Source organism: Pyxicephalus adspersus, chromosome 5 (assembly GCF_032062135.1).
Source record: "Pyxicephalus adspersus chromosome 5, UCB_Pads_2.0, whole genome shotgun sequence".
NCBI classification, from domain to species: Eukaryota; Metazoa; Chordata; class Amphibia; order Anura; family Pyxicephalidae; genus Pyxicephalus; species Pyxicephalus adspersus.
Genome location: NC_092862.1, coordinates 37,241,946 through 37,263,301, shown reverse-complemented (window position 1 = coordinate 37,263,301; position 21,356 = coordinate 37,241,946). Strand labels below are relative to the sequence as shown.

Here is a 21,356-nt window from a genome sequence, read left to right as displayed (position 1 = left end):
TAAAATGCTTTGTTTGGTGTTGCAGAGAATAAGTTCCCTATATGAAATGTAAGCAGCATGAACTAACCACCATATACTTGGAATTTGAAAAAAAGCACAACAGAAACCTTCAACATTGCATCATTTCAGATATAAAATCTGCTTCAGTTGTGGAATTACCTTCACAAGAGCCGGTTTTTCCTCATTTACACATTTATTTCCTCATACTATGCCAACTATGCTAAAAGGTTCCTGGTATTGGTCTATTTTCAGAAAACTAAATTGTGGTATAGTAAAACAAAAAAGTTATATAGTACCATGCAGGTCATTTCACCCATCCAAGGCTGCACTATAAATACAACTCTTAGTTCTCCACTTAAAACTGTTATTTCTCCATTCAGAACACGGGATTATGATGGTGAGATATTTGCACTAGTGTTCTGGGCTGCACCCCTGCAGTGGTCAAAATGGGGGACATTCCCTGTGTGATTGGTTTTAAAGCTAAACTTCAGTATGTAATAAAACACACACACAATAATGAAGCCTAATATTGTATAATATCCATAAATGTACTTCTTGAATGCAACTGTCTGTTTGTTCTTTGCATTCTCCTGTAAAGTGGAGAATAAATTAGGAGGGGGACAAGCAGCACCACTCAGTTGTGCTGCAGTGTTCATGTGCTAACAAGACGTATGCTGATAGGAATAAATAGTTGACTAATAAGTTTATTATTCTGTACTAAGTATGTGCATTTATCTGTTTGTCTGGAGTGTACGATTTGTGGTTTAATATGAATTAAAATATGTCTTTGTATGTTATAATGTATTTACCCTTTCTATATGAATACTTGAATTGTGTTGGACAGTTTTAAGCCTTTTGTTTGGAGATTTGGATTCTGATTGGTGATTCTGCCAATGGCCCAAGCACACTTTGCTGGTACATGTCACCAAATCTTTTATGATCATTTCCAGTGACAGATGAATGAACGAGCACAGCACATACAATGCTGTTCTGTCCTACAGGGAGGGGAAGGGGGGGAACGCACGAATGGCAACTTGCTGTGCTGTTTTCCACAAAGACGAACATGACCGGTCATCTCAGGCGAGAATAATTTGATGTGTGTACGCAGCCTAAGAGTCTGTTGGTGGATAGATTTAAAATTCTTGCATTGGATAAGATAAGATCAGCATCTTGTAGGGGGCAGTTAGGATTCTCACATTTCATTTTTAGAACTGTTCATGATTAGATCAACATGCGGGAGGGACAGGAACTCTTTGTTGATGATAATATGAAATGTGTGCAAGAAAGACTTTCAGTGTAGCAAAAAAGGGGTTAAAAATTGCTATAAAACAAAAGGAGTTGGTCTATAGAGAAGGGAGCCCAGGAAAAATTTAGGCAGGGACTCGGGACCCCCAAGGGCTGAAGAGTGCTGGCCACAAGAGCAAGAAATGCGAGGATGGTAGCTATTGTCTGCATTATTATACAGAGTTGTCCTCGATTATAATATTGTCTTAACATTTGTACTTGTTGCAACTCTTTTCCTGCATGTACGGTAGGTCTTTGTACTTATTATCATCTTTTACATACATTTGTTGTGTCCTCACTCCTTCTCTGATGACAGCTTTAGAACTTACAGGAGGAATTTTATTATTGAAATATGTCATTTAATTTTTTCATAATTCTCAATAATAATTCCCATACAGTTTAGCTTTAAATGTTACAATCTGTTAAATGTAGAAATTGTGTTAAATGGTGGGTAGGAACATCAAAAATTCCATATAGGATAGAGAATTATGGTAGGTAATTCTTGGAGTATACATGGCGTATTAGGAGCAATGAGCTCACTTTGCCCACCAGGAGTCACCTATACCTAAAATATCACTTTAGTGTGAAGTGGTCCAAAATACTGTGTAATAATAATAATAATAATTAAGACCCATTGCTCATGTCAGGGTCTGCTTTTGAGATTGTTGAAATAAAATATAATATACTATACGTTTTGGTTATTGATGTTTATAAACCGAATCAGCCTTTCCGCACAATGGTTCCATTTAGCAGTTATCCTCCATCTTTTTCCTCGAGCTAAATAATGATGGCAATTGGTAAAAAACAGCAACAATCTATAGAACTGTAGTAGCAAAAAAAAAAAAAAAATACCTACCTACCTGACATGCACATGGACTTGCAATCCTTTTCCTGAATGGCTGCAAACATGTGGCCCACCATTCCATGTTGATACCAGCTTAAATGGCATTTACCATTGATGCCAAGGGCATACAAGCTGGTATGAGCATTTCAGGACCCTTCAGCTAGATGGTTCATATGAGGTGTCCCTTACATAATATAAGCAGTGTCACACTTTGTGGTTACATTTCATGCAACTTATCCAAAAAGTTTTCCAATGTTATAAATTATTATTATTATTGTTGTTTGTATTTATATACAAAGTCCATAATCATGTCACTAGCTGTCCTCAAAGACACTCACAATCTAATGTCCCTACCTCAGTCATATTTCATTAACACAGTCTAAGGTCAATTTTTTTGGGGGGAAGTCAATTAACCTAACTGCATGTTTTTGGAATGTGGGAGGAAAGCCACGCAAACACAGGGAGAACCTGCAAACTCCATGCAGATAGTGTCCTGGCCAAAATTCAAACCTAGGACCTAGGCCAGAGTGCTAACCTCTATCCTATATCTTTTTTTGCAGTGTAAAGATCCCTTTGGCAAACCGTCAGATTTCTTGATGACTGAAAGAGGAACTATGACCACCAATATTAATTTGGAAGGAGCCTGACCCTGATCACCTGGGGATTTCAGCTGATCACTCTTTATGAAAACCTCAAAATAAACAAGCCGCCAGTGAGCAACTACAACATGTTTTCAAAATGTACCAATAGCCACAAAAAGGAATTCAATACCATATTGTAAACATTTATTTATTAGAAATGACACATTGTATGCACAGGTAATGATACATTAGAATAAATTACCTAAACAATATCAGAGAAAATGTGATATTAAGGCTAGATATTACCAATAAACCAGAAAAAAAACATCAAGGTAGACTCACTATTTTCTAAACTGTATTTCTGCAGATATTGTGGCTTACTGGACTCAATTAGTAGTATACCTGTTTTTTAGCCAATGACCCTCCTGAGTAGAATGGAGGGGCAAGTGGTGTTTTTTTCCATAACAAATTGATTCCAGTCACCATTACCCCAATGTAGGCAACTTGGTGTGCAGGGTATGGATAAATGGTTTATTATTTTTAAATGGTATTTACAACATGGGTTGCTTATAGCAATGACTTGTGAACAACTGAGTCATTATGAATGTTTTTTTTACCACTGTAGGTCGCCGCAGCCTGTATAGCCAATTACATTCTACTTAATGCATTCCATTGTAACTTTGATATTTTGAGCAATGTCTTAAAAAAAAGTATGACCAACGGCTTGTGCCAGGTCATGAAATATTGACGGCCAGACGGCCATAGAACTAGAATTCTTCTAACGGGGGTTAGCAGTGGCATCTTCATTAGTTCTTTCAGCAGTGGTGTCCTTTGAAAACAGAAAGTAGTGTAAAGGATGATGACCCATATATGTGTATATATATATTTTTATATATATATATATATATATATATATATATATATATATTGACAGCTGCACTTTTTATTGCTTAGCTAAACTCATACAATATGTGATATGATATTGAAACCCATGCTTGTATTTTAGCTGTGACGATGGTTCAGTTTTTCCGCAGTTTGTGTCTTTAAAAAGCTTTTTACATTTTCAAATGACTAACACATCCCAAAGAGAAAATCTTAAAAAGTATTAAAATAAATGTCATTTTTTTCTATATAAACAACTAAAGATTAGTTTATTGTAAAAAGCCCAAGTCCTTCATAGATCTAGTTACAAGTGATTTTGGTCAAACATTCACCGGTCTTGTAAAACCTGGAAGGAGAACTTGATTGAGATTAATCCTTCTTGACTCTTCCTCTGAAATGATCCATGAAATGAAAGGCTCCAAAATAGTCCCCAAGTACCACTCCTAGTTTTGCTGATATAATGCTAAACAATGAAAGAAAAAAAAAGAATAAATATAGAATACAATACAATGAAAAAACTGAACTGGGACTGAGGTAAAGTAGTAATCCTAGGGTGTTACTAGTCAAAACAAATAGATCTCCTCTCTCCTCGTTTAAACTGATATCATCAGTTTACATCCCTTCAAAACTTAAAACTATCATATTTTTTGTTGCATTTATTAAAAATGGGGGCATTGCCAAAAATATTTTACTGATATGTGCAACAATCTCTGTTATTATATCAAAACAAATTAATGTTAAAGCCGACCTAAACTCAACATTTTTACTTTACATAAAAGGGTAGACAACCCTTATATGTAGATTAAACATTTTTTTTTAAGTGCAACAAAAAAGAAGGTGCAGCAACAGCCCTTTAAGTCTTAGCGCAGAGCCTCCTGGGATACCTACGTCATGCATCCCGAGAGACACTAAGGGTAAAGAGATCGCAACGCATGCGCAGTAAGATTGCCCCCCCTTGGCAGTGGGTTATGTAATTGGATCTCACACCTGAACAGTGTGAGTTCAGATGATGTAGGAAGAAGACCCGAAGAAAAGACCAAAGATGGCAGCGCCTGTCGCTTTCCCTGGGCCAGGACAAAGAGGAATTCTAGGACGTCACGGGACCAGATCGAGGGAAAGTCCAGCACCATCGAGGGATCCGCGGGATTGAAGTTAAGAGTGATTTTTATAATTTTAGTTTAGTTTCGCTTTAAACAAATTTAAATGGAATTCTAGAAGTTTATTCTGGTTTGGTGGCATCTCAGATAAGCCAATTAAAAGCAGAGGCCTGCAGGTGACATCAATGTTGACTTGCCCTTGCTTTGATACCTTCCCTTGCCACCTTGTTGGGGATTAGGGGGTGTCTCTGTGTCATGGGTGGGAATCAGATCCATATTAGAATGTCCTTGGTCCCCATATGTTTTCACTTGTTTTCTCGTGTTTGCATATCATTTTTTTTTGCTATTGTTGACATTGTTCTTTTCTTCTTTCAAAAAGAACTCAAGAAAAAATATTGAGCCAAAAATTAGGACCTCAGTCTCCAAAATGATAAACGTCAAAATTTTACCAAAAATGTTTACAAAACTGATCCTAAATTTGATCCATAGTACAAATACCTACAGTTAAAAAAAATAAAACACATTATTTAGGTATTTGTATCTATTAGGCTAGGTTTAGATTAGCGGTTTTTGAAAGTGCTTTTACCACTCACTAATTACCCTTACAGCTCACATTAAGCCTCTCTCTATCTATTTGTGGAGTAGAATGGAACAAATTCAAAACCTACACCAAAACACATCTAACACAATCTCCTATGTATACTCACGCTGTTTTATTATAAGATTCAAGGGGATTAAGTTAATGGATTCAACATTTAACCAGTGAAACCACAAGAACATTCTCGTCTCTCCAAATTGTCTAGGAATCACAGCAACATGCTACAGAGAAATGTTGCTCACAATATACCATTACTGCTAGATTTTGCTTCACATATCTCATCTTATTGACCACAGAAGTACTTCTGTGATGGGGAATCATTACTGGAACTTTATGTAACCCAATAAAAGTGTTAGTACTGCTGTTAGCACTGCAGGTCGTGCCGGCGCCGCTGCTCCTAATTGCAGGCATGGGCGCCGGGTCCTATCTTTCAGGTAGAGTAACCCCACTACCTGTGTTCCATGCCTGAGTTTCCTTCATGCTGAGACTTGCTCTGGTGTTTGAGCTGGCGTGGGTGTGTCTCTCTTAATCTTTGAGGTAACACATACACGCCCTCTGTTTTCTACAGCCTATGGCTGGTTTCCTGCAGGTATTTAAAGGCACCTCTTACTACAGGAAGTTGCCTGAGCAATCTCATGGTTTTACCCTGTGTAACTCCTAGTGCAAAGGTGTTTCCTCTGTTTGCTTTTCTGTGTACCAGACCTTGTTTACTTACCCTTAGACTTTGCCTGTTTGCTGCCTGACCCTGACCTCGGATTACCTTTTTGGACCTTTGCCTGATTGCCACCTGACCCTGACCTTGGATCTTGTCTCTGGACTTTGTCTGATTGCCATCACCCTCTTGGCCACGCAAGCCCCTCAGTGCTTGCACCGAGTACCCTGACCTCTCTGGTCAGCTGCCACTGACCTGGGGGTTGCTCTGGAGTGGCACCTGGCAGCTGCCCTGCGGCCCAAGCCTATCCTCACCATTAGAGGCTCTAGTGAAGACCAGGCAGCGGCTTAGTTACGCCCCTCCGGAGTATACCCAGTCAGTGGCACAGTGGGTCCACACCCGCGTGCATAACAAAAAGTCGACGTCCAGCACCACTTAACCTGTGAAACTGAGGCCATGCTGTCTGTGAACCAACCATGTCATGGCCAACGTGTAAACATCTTTTAAATTCCAAGATCCTTTCTTACACACTGTTGACACCTTTCATTTAGCTGCACTGTGGTCAGTTAGACATGTCTGAACATTGGAACTGATTCATCAAAACATGTGTAAAGACAATGCATAGGTTTATCCTCACTCACTTTTTGAAGCCAAATATAAGGTAGAGACCGCGAGGCATAATGAGGTACACTTGTTCCTTTAGGATGGCATCCACAATCTTCTTACTGGCATAATCTGGCTCTAAAATTGGCATGAACCGAGGCCATCTGTAAAACAAAAAAAAAACATCCCCTGAGAATGCTTCCTACTAGTGTTACACAACTTCTTTCATCAATTTTAAGAGTAGGAGGTTTTAGGAGATTAATCAGCGTTGGTTTCTTTTTTAAATTTAGCTGGTGCTCAGCCCATAAAGCCTTGCCTTCAGTTTTGCACAGTTTCACTGGTTTTTGTCCTTTACTGATATTGTTTACTTTGATCACACTGTACACGTTAGTTACAGTAAATCAAGTCCAATTTATTGTTTTGGCTGCAGGATATCAAACATCATCCAGCTCTTTATCCCCCCAACCTGAATGCCCATCGGCCAGCCCTTTCATTTCTGGAGGCTCAGCATCACATGGGGGCATTACCTAGGGTTGTCTGCCTGCATTAGGATGGAAAGCTCTGCAGAAAAGTACTGAGGATGGATGCTGTGATATTTTCAGGAAGTTATTACAGCACCCTGCTGACTCTGCAATAAATAAAGGAGCACAAAGACCTAGTAATGGTGTCAATGGCCCTGATTTACTAAAGCTCTCCAAGGCTGGAGAGGATACACTTTCTTCAGTGAAGCTGGGTCATCTAAAAAACCTTGAATGGATTTGCCTAAAATCATTTGCTTTTTGCTGGACCGAATCCCTTCCATGTTTGCTAGATCACCCATCTTCACTGATCAAAGTATGTTCTCTCCAGCCTTAGAGAACTTTAATAAATCAGGGCCAATGTCTAAAATAATGTATATTATTATTATTAATAAACATTATTTACATTAGGCAGCGCTTTACAGTACATAGCTATGATGAAAACTTAAATGCATGAATATACACGAAACAAATTTACTTTAGTTTTAAATAAGTGCAATTATTACATGCAAAATACTTTACTTATAGCAAGTAGAATAATTGGAATCAGATAAAGAAATAAGCAATTATCTTACTGATTGCCTTGGGTTACTACACCTTGCATATGATTATTACACTAGGCTTTCCATTAATTAACACACCCTTATTATCTGTACCTTATATCCCCTTTTAAATTATTTAATAAAATACATGGAGCTCAATAAATGACTGGAAACTCTGAAAAGCCTGTCCAAACACGAATAGAGGTGGAAACAGATTAGTAAAATAGATAAGAATTGTTTGTGGGTCCTGTCCTATAAAGTTCTGGATTAGCAATATTACACTTCCGTTTTTCAATCTGGGAAAATCATAATTTTTTGTGGCACAGGGAAGTAAAGTGTTATTAGGGCATATATGACATATAGCCTTGGGCACATACAAGTGCCCATACTGCTGCCCCTGCTGCCTGTACGGAGCCAATATCAGTCTATGGTTATAGGATGAACTGGCACAACAAGGGAATGCTGAGGGACTTACTGAACAGATATTCAGCAAACATAATGAAACAATGACAGTGCAGACCAAGATACACATCATGAGTTCTAAATTCTGATTTTCCATAACAATTTGGGGGTCAATAACTCCCCAGGTGTCGGGATTCCTAAGCACCTGGCCACTATACCAGCAAGACTGCCGAGCGGTGAACATCTGCTGGGTTAGCACAAAAAATAGAATTTCCTATTTACTTAATCTGTAAAGAAGTTAAATAACGCTTCAATTCTGCTCTCTGCCAAATAACAAATGATAATAAAATGTACTGTTCTTCTTACTTACTTGGTTGTACACCCATCAAACATTCCTGTGTTTATAAAGTATGGACAAACAATTGTGGTCTTGATGCCAGTTTTGCCCAGGGCCAACATCTCAAGGCCAACTGATTCTGCAAACCCGATAGCTGCAAACTTACTTGCACAGTAATCTGCAAAAGAAGGATATCAAACGTGAAACCAAATGAATTTATATTCAAAAGTAGATTGTACAATCACATTGAAATGTGGGTTCCCAGCTTTAGGGGCATGGAGAAGACTAGATATGAGAGAGATGTTCAAAGATTTGTTCTTTCTCCTAAATTGAAACAGCATTATAACAGTTTGATATTTACTCTGATCTTCTCCTCTCCTGTAAATATCTTATCACAAAATCATTTTGAAATACAACAGTAACATTTTTTGTGACAAAGCCAGCAAGTAAAGTTTTGAACAATACAAAATGTGTACAACAACATAGCTGTAAGCTTTGCATATATATGTTCACAGATACTTCTTTGTTCAACCAGTGTATTATAACAATTCACAAATAAAGGAACAAGAGACACCTATCATATATATATATATATATATATATATATATATATAATGACAAATAGATTAGCTTGTGATATAATCTATTTTGAGTCTTTAAGTAAACCTGATGAAAAAGAGATATGGGCTGGCATTGCAGATCCCCTTCTTAGAATACTAGTTGCCCAACTATCTACTTTCAACACATTTTGAGTTATTTTCTTGGAACAAGCATGCAGATTAGAAAGTAGAACTCCTGATCTGCATACCTTTTCAAAGTCAAGGACTCACAACAATAAAAACCTTCATATTCTCCTGAAAAACTAAAATAATTATCCCTTCTTTATCTTGATTGTAACTAATATTATTTACTTGTAATATTCTTTATTTCTTTTTCTATTACTTTGTAGTTCCTATAGCTCTTTCTTTGCTTTTGCATGTCTTCTTAAACTCAATAAAGCCTGAAGAAAAAACAATGCGTTTCTGAGTTTTCTGGTACTTGCCCAAGGAGTACAAACCTTCAAATTAACGTGGACCTACACAGGATATCGTAATGTGTAGACAGTGCTAGGCAAGCAAGCCAAACATGGTCACACAAGTATTCACTTGCAGTTGATTTTGGTATGGGCCATGACAATAGATCAAATATTGAACAATGTAACACACAATGTACTGTTTTGTGAAAATATTGGCTTGAAATACAATTGAACAAAAATGACCAGTTCTTATGGCTTCAACTGATTGTACGATCAAGCTATACTAGGACTGGTACTCCTGAACACATGAGCAACTAAGTTCCATAGTGGCTGACTTACAAATGGGAGTCGGTTATATTTAGAAAATTAGCAACAAAATTACAAAACTAGACATTGCCATACAGGTGAAGGATCGGTTGTGCAGAGACTAATGTGTGTCTTATCACACAAACACCCAGTCCTGGACAACACAATGAAAAGAGAAACTTTACTACTGCAGAAAGAGGGCAAAGTCTGCTGAACTGAGCTTCACTCTCAGTGCTGAACCTCCAGACTGTATGACAGAGCTAAGTGAGCAGAGTCCATAGGGAGGACAAGGACAGGGATCACAATGCTGTGTTGTGTGACTGCAGACTGAGGTTATCTAGAGGAGGAAATATAAAGCGTGTGAGGAGAAAGAAACAAAAAATGTAAAATAGTGAAGAAACAATAAATGTAATGCATACCATCACTGTCAGGTTATTAGTAGGTGCCAAATTGGGAATGTGATGTTTTGATTTATTTTATGAATGTGTTTTTTACTTGCATAAAGCGGTTTTGGAATTAGGTGACTTTTTTAAGTACGGTACAAAATAAATTGATTTTAATGAATAGTTAAATTGTGTATCTGCAAAGTTTCCTAAAAATTCAATATTGCTTTTTCCTTGGTATGTGCATTTCCATAAAAGGACGAGGCATTTTTTTCTGCAATCAGTAAAATGACCACAATGGACAATATCTGGGATACAGGGAAGACCAATGTGTGTGCTGGAGTGGAGTTCGGTAGGAATGACAGGGAAAAGGCTGATTTACAAAGTGACAGTGTGAAGGTAGTTTGGATTTCATTTATATAATATAGGATAAGCTACAGTATATTTCTTTATAAAGTACTTATATCCCACCGCATTGAACAGCACAACAATATTTCTTGCACAAATCGATGACTAATAAAGGTATTTTCATAAGTAACAAAGTAAAGTCTGTCGAAGCCTTGTGGTTTTCATGTGATTATAGATTTTACAGGCACATATAAGGAGGAGAGGACCATACCCTTTGTTCTAGTTATGTGGCTTATGTACTTTAGCAGTGTCATCATGCAGCATGATAAGATATTATTCAACAAAGAATCAAAGGTCATCTTCTAACTAATAATATGTATAACAGAATAAAACGATAACATCTGCTATGCACATTTGGGCTTATTTATGTAACTTATTTACATCTTAAAAGTTAATTTTGTATTTTAAATAACAATTAGTTCTGCTTTGTATAACATAAATGTAGCTTTTGACTTAACTGTTTCTTCTTGGGATAGGCTTTTAGATATAGTGACAACAGTACTGTTTTTTATGGAGGGACACCAAGGGAGCAAGGTAAGTGTTTTTTTTTATAGTTAAAAGCAACTCCGAGTGTGACTTGGGATTACAGCTATTTGCCTGGAAAATCCACACTTGGGAATACTGCTAGGGAGGTTAAATTTATAACTATGAACAAATATAATTCCCTTCTCTTTTACCCTCTTTAACTCCTCTAAGGCGTATTTTTCTGATCTTTTGAAAAATTCTATAATCCATTATTGCCATTAATCCATTAAAGGTACCTGCACAGCCCCACCTCCATTTGCCAGTGTCAGTCAGTCTTGGATCCGGTTCATGCTATGCGGGCAGTGGAGTAGGATGATAACCTAAGGAAGGTCCCTACAATCTTGTAAACAGTTGAGAGAAGATTGGGGACTGGAACATCACGTGACTGCAGAATAAGGTAAGTAGAAGGGGCATGAAGATTTTTTCATTCTATTGATGATTTAGAGAGGGGTTTTGGGGTGTCCTAGGGGAAGTCAACAGTTACACTTTAAAGTGACAATTTAATATGGGACGTTGGAGCTGCATTTGCTGGCAATTAATAAAATACTAGTTTCCTGGACCAATCTGTCTCAAGTGATTTTAGGTATTAAACCTAGAATGGACATATTTTAAAGTGACATACTTTATATTAATTTGAGGTCAAACTACAGTTGGACTATAGCCAACATTTCTCTTTTATTTCCTTATAATTGCAACAGCAACATTACTTCAGAAACTTTTTTAGTAGGCACCTGAAAGGACTTAATAGATTAGATTCACTTTTTCACAAAGGCTAAACCATGTGGAAGTATGCCTGGGAAAGTTAAGAGGAGAAGAGAAATATAGGTCAAGAAGAGAGGATAAGTCTCTAATTGCAGTGTAAACAAACTAGGAAGACTACAGAGATAAGTGAAATGACTTATTGTTGTTGCTTCTAATACCAATGTTCTAAGAAAAGGGTGGGGGTCCATATCAAGAATTAGTCAGTTTCTGTAAATAAGGAGGCTAACTCTTCTATGTGACCTATGAATGGATAATGCCTGTATTCACCTAAAAATAAAAGTAAAAAATGTAAATTATTAATATTATTATTGAACAATCTTTATATAGTGCCAACATAATATTCAGCGCTGTACATTAAATGGGGGTTGAAAATGACAGACAAATACAGACAGTGACACAGGAGGAGGAGAAACCCCTGCCCGAAAGAGCTTACAATCCAGAAGGATGACTGAAGAATGGTTTGTTCAGTTTGCAGCAACCTGTTTACTCCTTTAAATCTCCTGGATAAAACGACTGTATGACAAATATACTCCCCCAGAAAAAAAAAAAGGTTAGTTTTGTTCTCCGCATCCAATTAATGTGCCTTTTTATTCTTACTGCTGTATTCTTATATGCAGACCATTGTCCTCACCTGCAAGTCCATTGACTCCTATCAGCCCAGCAGAACTTGCAATGCTCACCAGATGCCCGTGATTGGAAGCCATCATCGCAGGCAAGAAGGCTTTATATGTCTGCATAACAGAGACACAATCAGTTATTAACCACAAATAGCATGAAATAAGTTAATATACAACAACAATGTGCTCCAGTAGATATTCCCCCATATTAGTCTATACAGAGTAAGATGGAGAGAAGTAGGCAGAACATCTAACTTCACAGTTTAACAGATTATTCCAGACCTGGATTGGTATGATTTATAACATATCACTGTTCTATCTATATATCTGGTACTCAAATATGACTCTATACAATAATAATAAACTGCACATTTAAACTACTATTGGAACCCTACAAATTTAAAATTTTCAATACATTTCCTTTCCTTACATTTTCAGCTTTTTAATACGACTAAGCATCAAAGCCACACAAAAGCTCAAGTTCTAAACTTTCCTTGGTTCTGGGGTGCCAAAAGTTTGGGCAACATATACTGGGTCAGGTAACAAATGAATAGCTTCCTTTTGTTAGCACTAAGGTATATTCATATCTTCTTAGACTTCTCCTATGCTTCAGCAACATGAATATAAGTCTGTAGTCTGCAATTCCTAGCTGTCAAAATGACAACAAAAGTTTCTGTGTAAATTAAACAGCTGCAGAAGCTGCTTCTGTCAAAAAACTGTCTAACACACTAGTCAGACCTACCTAGCTACCTAAACGCAGACAACTCTTTTATTCTAAGTAAAAAAATTCTTTTTTTAAGGGCAACACCATTTAAAAAAAAAAAAAAAGGGTGCAGCACCCCCTCTCATTTTTGATCACCTAGGCCAGGGGTCATCAAACTTGCTTGGCTTGGCTCCACCCCCCACCAGGAACATCCTCTGAAGGTAATTCCCTCTCCTCCGCAATGCATAACACTGCGTTAACACTTCCGCGGCCGGGGTAAATAGGGAACACTTCCTCTCCTCAGTATGCATTGCGGAGGAGAGGGAATACCCTTCAGAGAGCCACAGCAAGAGGAGGGTCAAGAGCCGCATGCGACTCCAGTATTTTGTTCCAGCCTAATCCCGGCCGGAACAAATTACCGGCTAGTAATTTAGGCCGTATCTGGCCTAAAGGCCGGAGTTTTCCGACCTCAGACCTAGGCAGTCAAGAACTAATGGGAGCACAGAGCCTCCTGGGATACCTACGTCACACATCCCGGAAGGCTCTTGGCTGCCTTTCATCAATAGAAAAAAAACTGCCGATCTTACGAATGTGCAGTGAGATCTGCAAGTTTTTTCCCAATCTATGTCAGCCGATCTCACGCCTGCCCAGTGCGAGATCAGAAGAAGAAGAGAAGGAGAAGATGACAGCGCCCGGCACTCCCCCTGCGGTGGGCCAAGACAGATACCGGGACGACGCGGGACCCAGTGAAGAAACCTCCCGACGGATAGACTAATCTGTATTATTGAAGGTAAATGTGTTTTTTTGTTTGTTTTGGGTTTACTTCCGCTTTAAGATAGAGATACAGAGTAACAATGTTAATTTTGTATCCTCCCTTTCTTAGACATCTGCAGTGTTGTCAGTGGAAGGACACTTGTTATGACAGATTTACGGAAGGGACCATTATTGACTGCCTTATAAAAATTATAGTTACCTGGTTGGTGTTTATGTAACTATAATAACACCTAACCTGCATACTCATTCCAGGTAACCGATATATAAAAGCAGAATGGTTTGAGGATCACCACTGCAACCACAAAACTAGTCCCCCCACCCCTATGGCCACTTTTGTATTTCTTTTGATGACGACAAGTGTGCTTTAAGGCAACTGGACAAGTGAAAAAAAATGTATTTTTTTAGCTTTTAGCTACAGTAACTATGTGTGTGTGTGTGTATATATATATATATATATATATATATATATATTACTGAACAAAGCGGAAAAAGTGAATTTTTGTTACGATTTTTTGTCTTCGCAAATAAACAGCCTTGTTGGAGCTGTATGTATAATATGCAATTTAAGTATTACTTTGTTATGTCCTATAAGAATAAACAGGGCTATCATAGAAATTGGAATGTACAGGTGTAAAAGCTGAACTGGTTAAATTATTTCAGAATAAAATCATGACTTCAGACTATCCTGCATATCTGAATCAGTAACTGTATTTACTCGTTCATTCCCAATGGCTGTTTCCATGGAACTCAACAGAACACAGCTGAAATGTAATTTTGAAAATCCTTTTGACTGTTTTTTTTTTTTATTTTTTATGAAAACGAAATGGAAAACATAGCCAAGAGACTTGAAAGAAGAAAACATGATGCATTTGCACAAAGGCAAAACAGAAACTGACTAAAACAAAGCTATCAAACCCTCGTCCTCTGGGGGCAACTGCAGGCCAGAAGTTTAATGCACATATAAAAGTTTTAATTTATCAGCTTCACATAAATTTTTATTGTTTTCAATTAAACAGAATTCTAAACAAGTCCAGACATCGGTGACACTCCCAGTTTAGGAGACAACCAGCAAACACAAATGACTTCTGAGGACAATCTTAGCCTCATACAAGGCTTTCTAAATTCAATTTGAACAATATCAGCAAGGCTTGCAATACCAAAGATTAACAGTTATTAACAAAGACATGATCATTTTGTACAATTGGCCAAACTGCTTTCTATCAAAGTGACCAGTTTCACAATGCCAAGAAAATAAATAAAGCTTATCTAAAGCCAAAACTGTTCAGATAGCAAAGTTGTGAACTTATTTGCAATATGTTGTTTGGATTTAGATACTGTATCAAACCACTGTTTTCCCTGGTAGATAAATTACAGCTTTTTTAGATTTCAATAAGTTTTTATTAAAGAATCAAGCAAAGAACAGCAATAACAACAGCAAACCGCGTGTACAATATTAAACTGTGAGCAGTGGATACAGTAATTATAATTGGGGAATTAGTAAAAGTATAATCCTTACCACTCTATGTGGACTATTGTAAAACATTTCCCCAAAAGAAAAGAAGTAACAAAGGTCTACAAAGGTGATAAAACCAGACATCTAACTGCTTGATGATGTGAAAATCTAAGGATAAATATTTACTTAATTGATTACCTCTATTGGTGTTGTTTACTTCAATTGGGTCCACTAAATCAAGTCAAACAAAGGTCAGGGGGTGAACTATAGATCAAATATACCTCTAAAACTAAAGTTAATTAGTTCAAGCAGAAGGTCTGTTGATACAGGCCCTCACCCAAATCCTGAAGTCCCTTTTCATTTTCTATATGAACTAAAATCAAAATCTGAAGTGGAGAAATAAAACTAATGATATTTATACCTGCACCCCAGCAGGACATTTCTTAGTTCTGGACAAAACTATTCTTATGTTTTATGCACGTGTAGTGGACTATTTTTATGGGGCAGACCTGACCTAGAAATCCAGTTGAAGGCACATCCCTAATCACAGATATATCAGCTCATGGCAATTGCTTATGTGTAGTATTACTGATCAGGTTCAGTTTGAACATCTGACATTTAGTTTGGTGCCATTATAACAAACCTGCTTGAGTCAAGTTTAGTTAGCTCTTTTATGGTACATAGCTAGTAACTAGCTAGAGTACATTAATGGTATATTATATCACATCAAACACTCCCAGGTTTACAGCGGAGTACTTAGTTTAGTTACAAGCGTCTAGCTCGTGTACATGTTGGACCCCATTGCCAAGGAAAATGTCAGAAAGCTTCCCCATTCACTGGTAATTGTTGGGTCATTGGAGTAAACATGGCGCTATAAGTCCAGCAGTGTTCCTATCAAGCCCGTTACTGTACACAGAACATAACTGTTGTCTGCTGTGTACAGTTAAGGGGTTTACTTTGGTTTGCATTCATAATATTTCAACTCCGACGGCCTTCTACTTATGAGGAACTCTAACATGCTTAGGGGTTAATGGAGGGCAGCATCAAGGCTATCATATTTCGTAAATATTTTATATACATTGTAAGCAAAGATAAAAAACAGAATTACCCAAAAATGTGCCATTGTGTTCACTTGCATGGTTTTCTCGACCAGAGCATCAGGCGAGTCAATGAATTTCTTTCCTGTGACAATGCCAGCATTGTTAATTAGGATCGTAACATCTCCAACCTCTTTCTTTACCTGATAGATGGAGGAAAATCTGGTTAAAGAAAATGTAAAAGATATCTGCGCATTGTTCTTTAAAAAACAGACAAAATAACAAGAACAGTAAATGGTATGCACGGACTAAAGACATCAATATTATGGTGCCCACTGACTTAGGCTGGCTGTTGGTGATCAAAGTTTTGGATTTGAATTGCCATCCTCTCCTAATGTAAAAATCTATATGGTTGGAATTTTTGTGATGAATTGTTCCTGATGTCTCTCTTATGGTGCTCTAGGCCAAAGTTTTGAGGCACATGCATTTACTTAATTTCAAACTATACCCATGAAGAAACAGATATGATACTTTCTTCTATGAAACGCGGCGGATCAACACTATTATTGAGATTATATGTTACTCTTAACCACCCGACCGTTAAACCCGACCTTGGTTCGGGTCTATTGATTTTGCAAAAATCGATAGACCCGAACTTTTCGCACTACCTAATTTCCCTTACTTACCTGGTCCCCGCTGCGATGATCCAGAGTCGATCGAAAAAAAAAATACTCACCTTCTCCCCGCAGCTCCTCTGGACACGTCTTGTATCTTCTTGCTTCATCCGGCGAGTGCAGTGACGATCACCGGGATTTCCAGTCCAATACAAAATAATACAAAATATATTTATGTGGTTTTGTCTATAGGTATGTGGCGTTGGACGGTTGGACACTAGGGAGGTGTTTTAGAAAAATATATTACTAAACAGTATACCGAATTATCGCATTTTCAGTATTTTTCATTTATTTATGTATTCTTGTTTAAGCTGATTTTTGTGTATTTTAATTTTATTAAAAGTATTTTTTTTTTTACATGATTGTGTGTTTCAAACATTTTTTATATTCATGATATCTACTAGACCCTTGTTCAGACATATTTCTGTAAGTTACAGGTCTTTAATTTTTGTCCTGCTTTTGGTACAGAAATCTAGACATCAGTGTAACGCCCAGGTGGTTAATATGTAAAATTGTTTAATGTACACTAATAAAGTTTGCTGGCATTTTATATTTGAATTTAGTGTTTTTTGTCTTGAAATTCCCATTTTGTTTTTTTTTTTCTATTCTTAAAGAAAATGTAAAAATATGTCTGCACATTGTTCTTTAAAAAACAGACAAAATAACAAGAATAGTAAATGTTATGAACAGACAAAAGACATGGTAACCACTTACATTATGGTTGGATGGACACACAATCTGACCACAAAAATTATCAACTAGTGGCTCAATAAACTGAACATCTATTAATACAAAATCAGATCTTGTTTAGAATAATGATTATTGTGTTTGTGTGTCATTCACACAATTGTACATTTGAGGGGAAAACAAATAAAAGTTTGGCCTGTCATATCCCTAATCAGTAGGGGCATATGAGGATAAAGGATGTCATACTAATTTTAAAGCAGGCATACACAGATAACAAATTATTCTAGTTGTCTGATTAGGAGGATCCACCCATCTGTCTTTCAGCAGCCATTTCAGCTTCAAATATTGAGGCAAACATTTTACCAGATCACATTTAACAATCCAATTTCTTGTCTTTCTCTGAATAGATAAATACCCGTCAGTTGATACATTTTAAATAACATTGCCAACCCTATTCTTGTTTACATTGTTTCTTTATATCCCAGTGCACACAAACCCATTCAGCTTCCTTATTCAAATAATCATATTCTAAGGTTATATTGTATTGGAAGACATCCAAATTAATACTACTAAAAAAGGAAGGTGTAAATCTGTAAGTTAAAGAATATGGGAACACCACTGCTTGTGAGAATCCTATTTTCCTGGCTGGTATGCTGAACTACTGGTTTTGGTCATAGGCTATGTACATATATACAGATATGTACACACGTGCAATAATTGTTGTTGGAAAGGATCTTTCTCTCTCTCCTTTACTTGCATTAGGATCGTTCGTCGTCCATCGTCTGTAGATCTGCCAGGATAGACGTTCGGATGATGGATGACGGGTGCTGTACACATGCAAGATTCTCGTCCGACATCAGCCCTGAGCCGATTATCGGACGAGAACCATTGCACGTGTTTACATAGTCTTAAACTCATCTCAAGTATTTTGATAGTGAAAATCCAAATTGAAAGTAGATTCAGGAATCCTCCTCTACATACTTGCTTCAGGACTAAAAATATTATAACTAGCATTTTCAGAGGTCAGCAATGGAACCCTCAGTTCTTCTCTCTTTTTACAACAAAATAAGCAGCAGTTCCTTTACAGCTGCTCAACAGCAAAATGGGAAAGAGGGACCTATGTATACAGTGCCAGCAGATGATGCAAGGAACAATTGGCCAACATGTCACACCCTGTCCTGAGTATTGTAGGTCTCACAATAAACTAAACCCACAAAACAGCAGAATTTTAAATCAGCTCTAAATGTTACATGAACCATTAAACATTTTTCCCATTTCAGGTCTTAGAATTTTTTTTCCAGTTACATAGTTTTACGCAGATCCGTCTTTCTAGGAATCTGTGAGTAGTGCAGTCAACATCAAAGAAAGAGAAAAAAATGATTGAGCCAAATCTTTTCTGCTTGCCAAACTTTCTGTATTTCTCAGTACAGTCCTAGCCGGAGAGCTGTGCCAGGGATCTAAATTGGGTTCTTGTCTGAAAATTACACATGTAACAAAACTGCAGTTATGTAAGATGCTGTTGGAAAATTCCAATTATATCCAAACCTAGGACAGCGCAAAAAACATATATTTGTAAAAAGGGGGTTAGGAGACTAGCAAGTTAAAAAAGGGCCAATGCCTAAGGACTTAATTTTTTTATTGCCTTTATTTCTGCAATTTATATATTTTATTTTACTACAACTTTTCCACAGTCATACTATTTAGGTACTGACTGAGGGAACTGAACATGGAAGGACCCTGACAGGAGCAGTGATAATAGAAGGTAGGGAATATTGTAGGGAAGTGTGTTGGAGATTCCTCTCTGTGAAGTTTTTACAAAAATGCTGGCTTCTAGAAATAGTAGTACAACAAAATAAAAAAACTTTCAACTCAGCAACCACTGTCCTTCTGCTGTTCAGAATCCATGGATCCCTGACCTCCCCTGAAGAAGCCCTATGGTGAAATGTTGAATTGAAAGTCTTTCATTTTGGAAGGTAGGTAAAACAACATACGTGCGACTTATGGGAGAGCTACCTCAAGCAAGAATTAAAAAAAAGAAATATAGTTAAACTGGTTAATCAGGATTAATTGGGTAGCAGGTATGGAAAGGTATGAAAACAAATACTGGACGCCCCAGTAAAAGCCTATAATCTTTTCTGGATGGACGAACCACCTTACATCTTACCACCTGAGGCATCACCTTGTTTGGCTGTGACCCACTCTGGTTTCATTTATTCCTATAAAGATATAAACCCATATAAAGATATAGACACCAAAAGAGAGAAAGAGATAAGAGTTTATTTATCCCGGCTCACCTTTTCTCACCTTAGGCCTAAGATGCAAATATACATTTCACATTCGAACAAACCAGATCTAAGGGGAATCTAGCAGCCAACCAGAGTTCCAGGGTTTTTTCTGGAGTTCCCGTCAGTTGTTCATAAATCCGATGTGTTAATAAATATAAATAGAAAGTACACAAGTTGTATCATGTCTATTGACGATCCAGTATTTCTGATCAAAATACAATCATTTTTTAATCCAATAAAAATAACAGAAGGGGCAGAATCTTACATAGATGTGTTCAAGGTTTTGGGGAAGGGGGGTGATTGTTTTTACTCTTCTTCCCGCCCTACCCTCTTTCCACCCCTCCTACATAAAGTGGTGTCCACTTTCCAAGCATGTAATGTGTGCATTTATATAGTAAGGCTGGTAATATTGCCGTGCACCCATCGACTAGCACATCCAACATTCAGCCGGGAAGCTTCCTAACAACCCTAAGCCAATGGAAGTGCTTCCAATCATTTATGATAGCAAACATTATTATAATAAATGGCAAAGAGACCTGCTAATGTTTGTTGGTGAGCATTCCCAGCTAAATATCGAGCAAAGAAAAGGAATTCCCAGTCAATGTTGGGTCAATATGCCAATAAAATATCAACTGGGAAAACCCTAAGTTTTAACAGACTTCTGTTAACTATTTTTTTTTTATCTAACTTCTAATCTTTTTAAAATACTGTGTAGCGTATGGCCACCTTTACACGTTGTCACAGGAACAAGCTTTTTCAGTGAAAGATACCATGACCTCTTTTTTGGGGACAACTCCGAGTGTAAGACTGTAACGTACACACGTCAGATGATTCTCGTCCGAGATGACCCTCAGGGCTCGTTTCGTACAAGAATCTGACATGTGTAGGACCGCAATAGAAGTAACGGGAGGAGAGTGCAGTGGGGTGCCTCTCTGCGTTCTCCCCCTCCCCTCGCCATTGATCAGAACGGCGCTTTATGTACAGTGCTTGTTCATTCATCTTTCACGATCATTTTTAATGACAAAAATCATGTGTACATGTACAGGTGGACTCCACATCTTTGGAGTGCAGAGGTATGGCAATGGGCATCTAGTCCAGGGGGAAAGTGCTAAGGGTATGACCTTTGCTAAAATGTTTTGAAGCAAACTGAAGAAAACATACATGAAAGAGCAATCAGGAGTGGCAAAGTGTATGACAATTAGCAGTAAGTACAGGAGTGTAGAGGGTATGAAAGCAAGCAGTATGTCCAGTACCAAATTGTGGAGGGTACGACAGAGGTTGGTAAATGCAGAAGTAAGTGGGAAACAAAAATTCTCTGACTGAAGCTAGTGGATATTCCATGGAAAAATTGCCACAAGCTAAAGATTCAGTGAAATAACCAGGAAAA

General features: G+C 37.5%; 1 protein-coding gene across 2 annotated transcripts in view; it reads right to left on the bottom strand.

Annotated features, from left to right (window-relative positions):
* Window positions 1–2,898: 2,898 nt before the first annotated feature.
* The window catches only part of SDR16C5 (short chain dehydrogenase/reductase family 16C member 5), a 28,341-nt gene continuing 9,883 nt past the window's right edge, over window positions 2,899–21,356 (bottom strand). For both annotated transcript variants that reach the window (XM_072411173.1, XM_072411174.1), the window contains exons 3-7: window positions 16,395–16,526; window positions 12,371–12,470; window positions 8,374–8,518; window positions 6,580–6,705; window positions 2,899–4,054 (exon numbers count right to left, since the gene is read on the bottom strand). In XM_072411173.1, coding sequence (XP_072267274.1) covers window positions 3,961–4,054; window positions 6,580–6,705; window positions 8,374–8,518; window positions 12,371–12,470; window positions 16,395–16,526 — 597 coding nt within the window. In that variant the 3' untranslated portion in view covers window positions 2,899–3,960. The remainder of the gene's footprint in view (window positions 4,055–6,579; window positions 6,706–8,373; window positions 8,519–12,370; window positions 12,471–16,394; window positions 16,527–21,356) is intronic.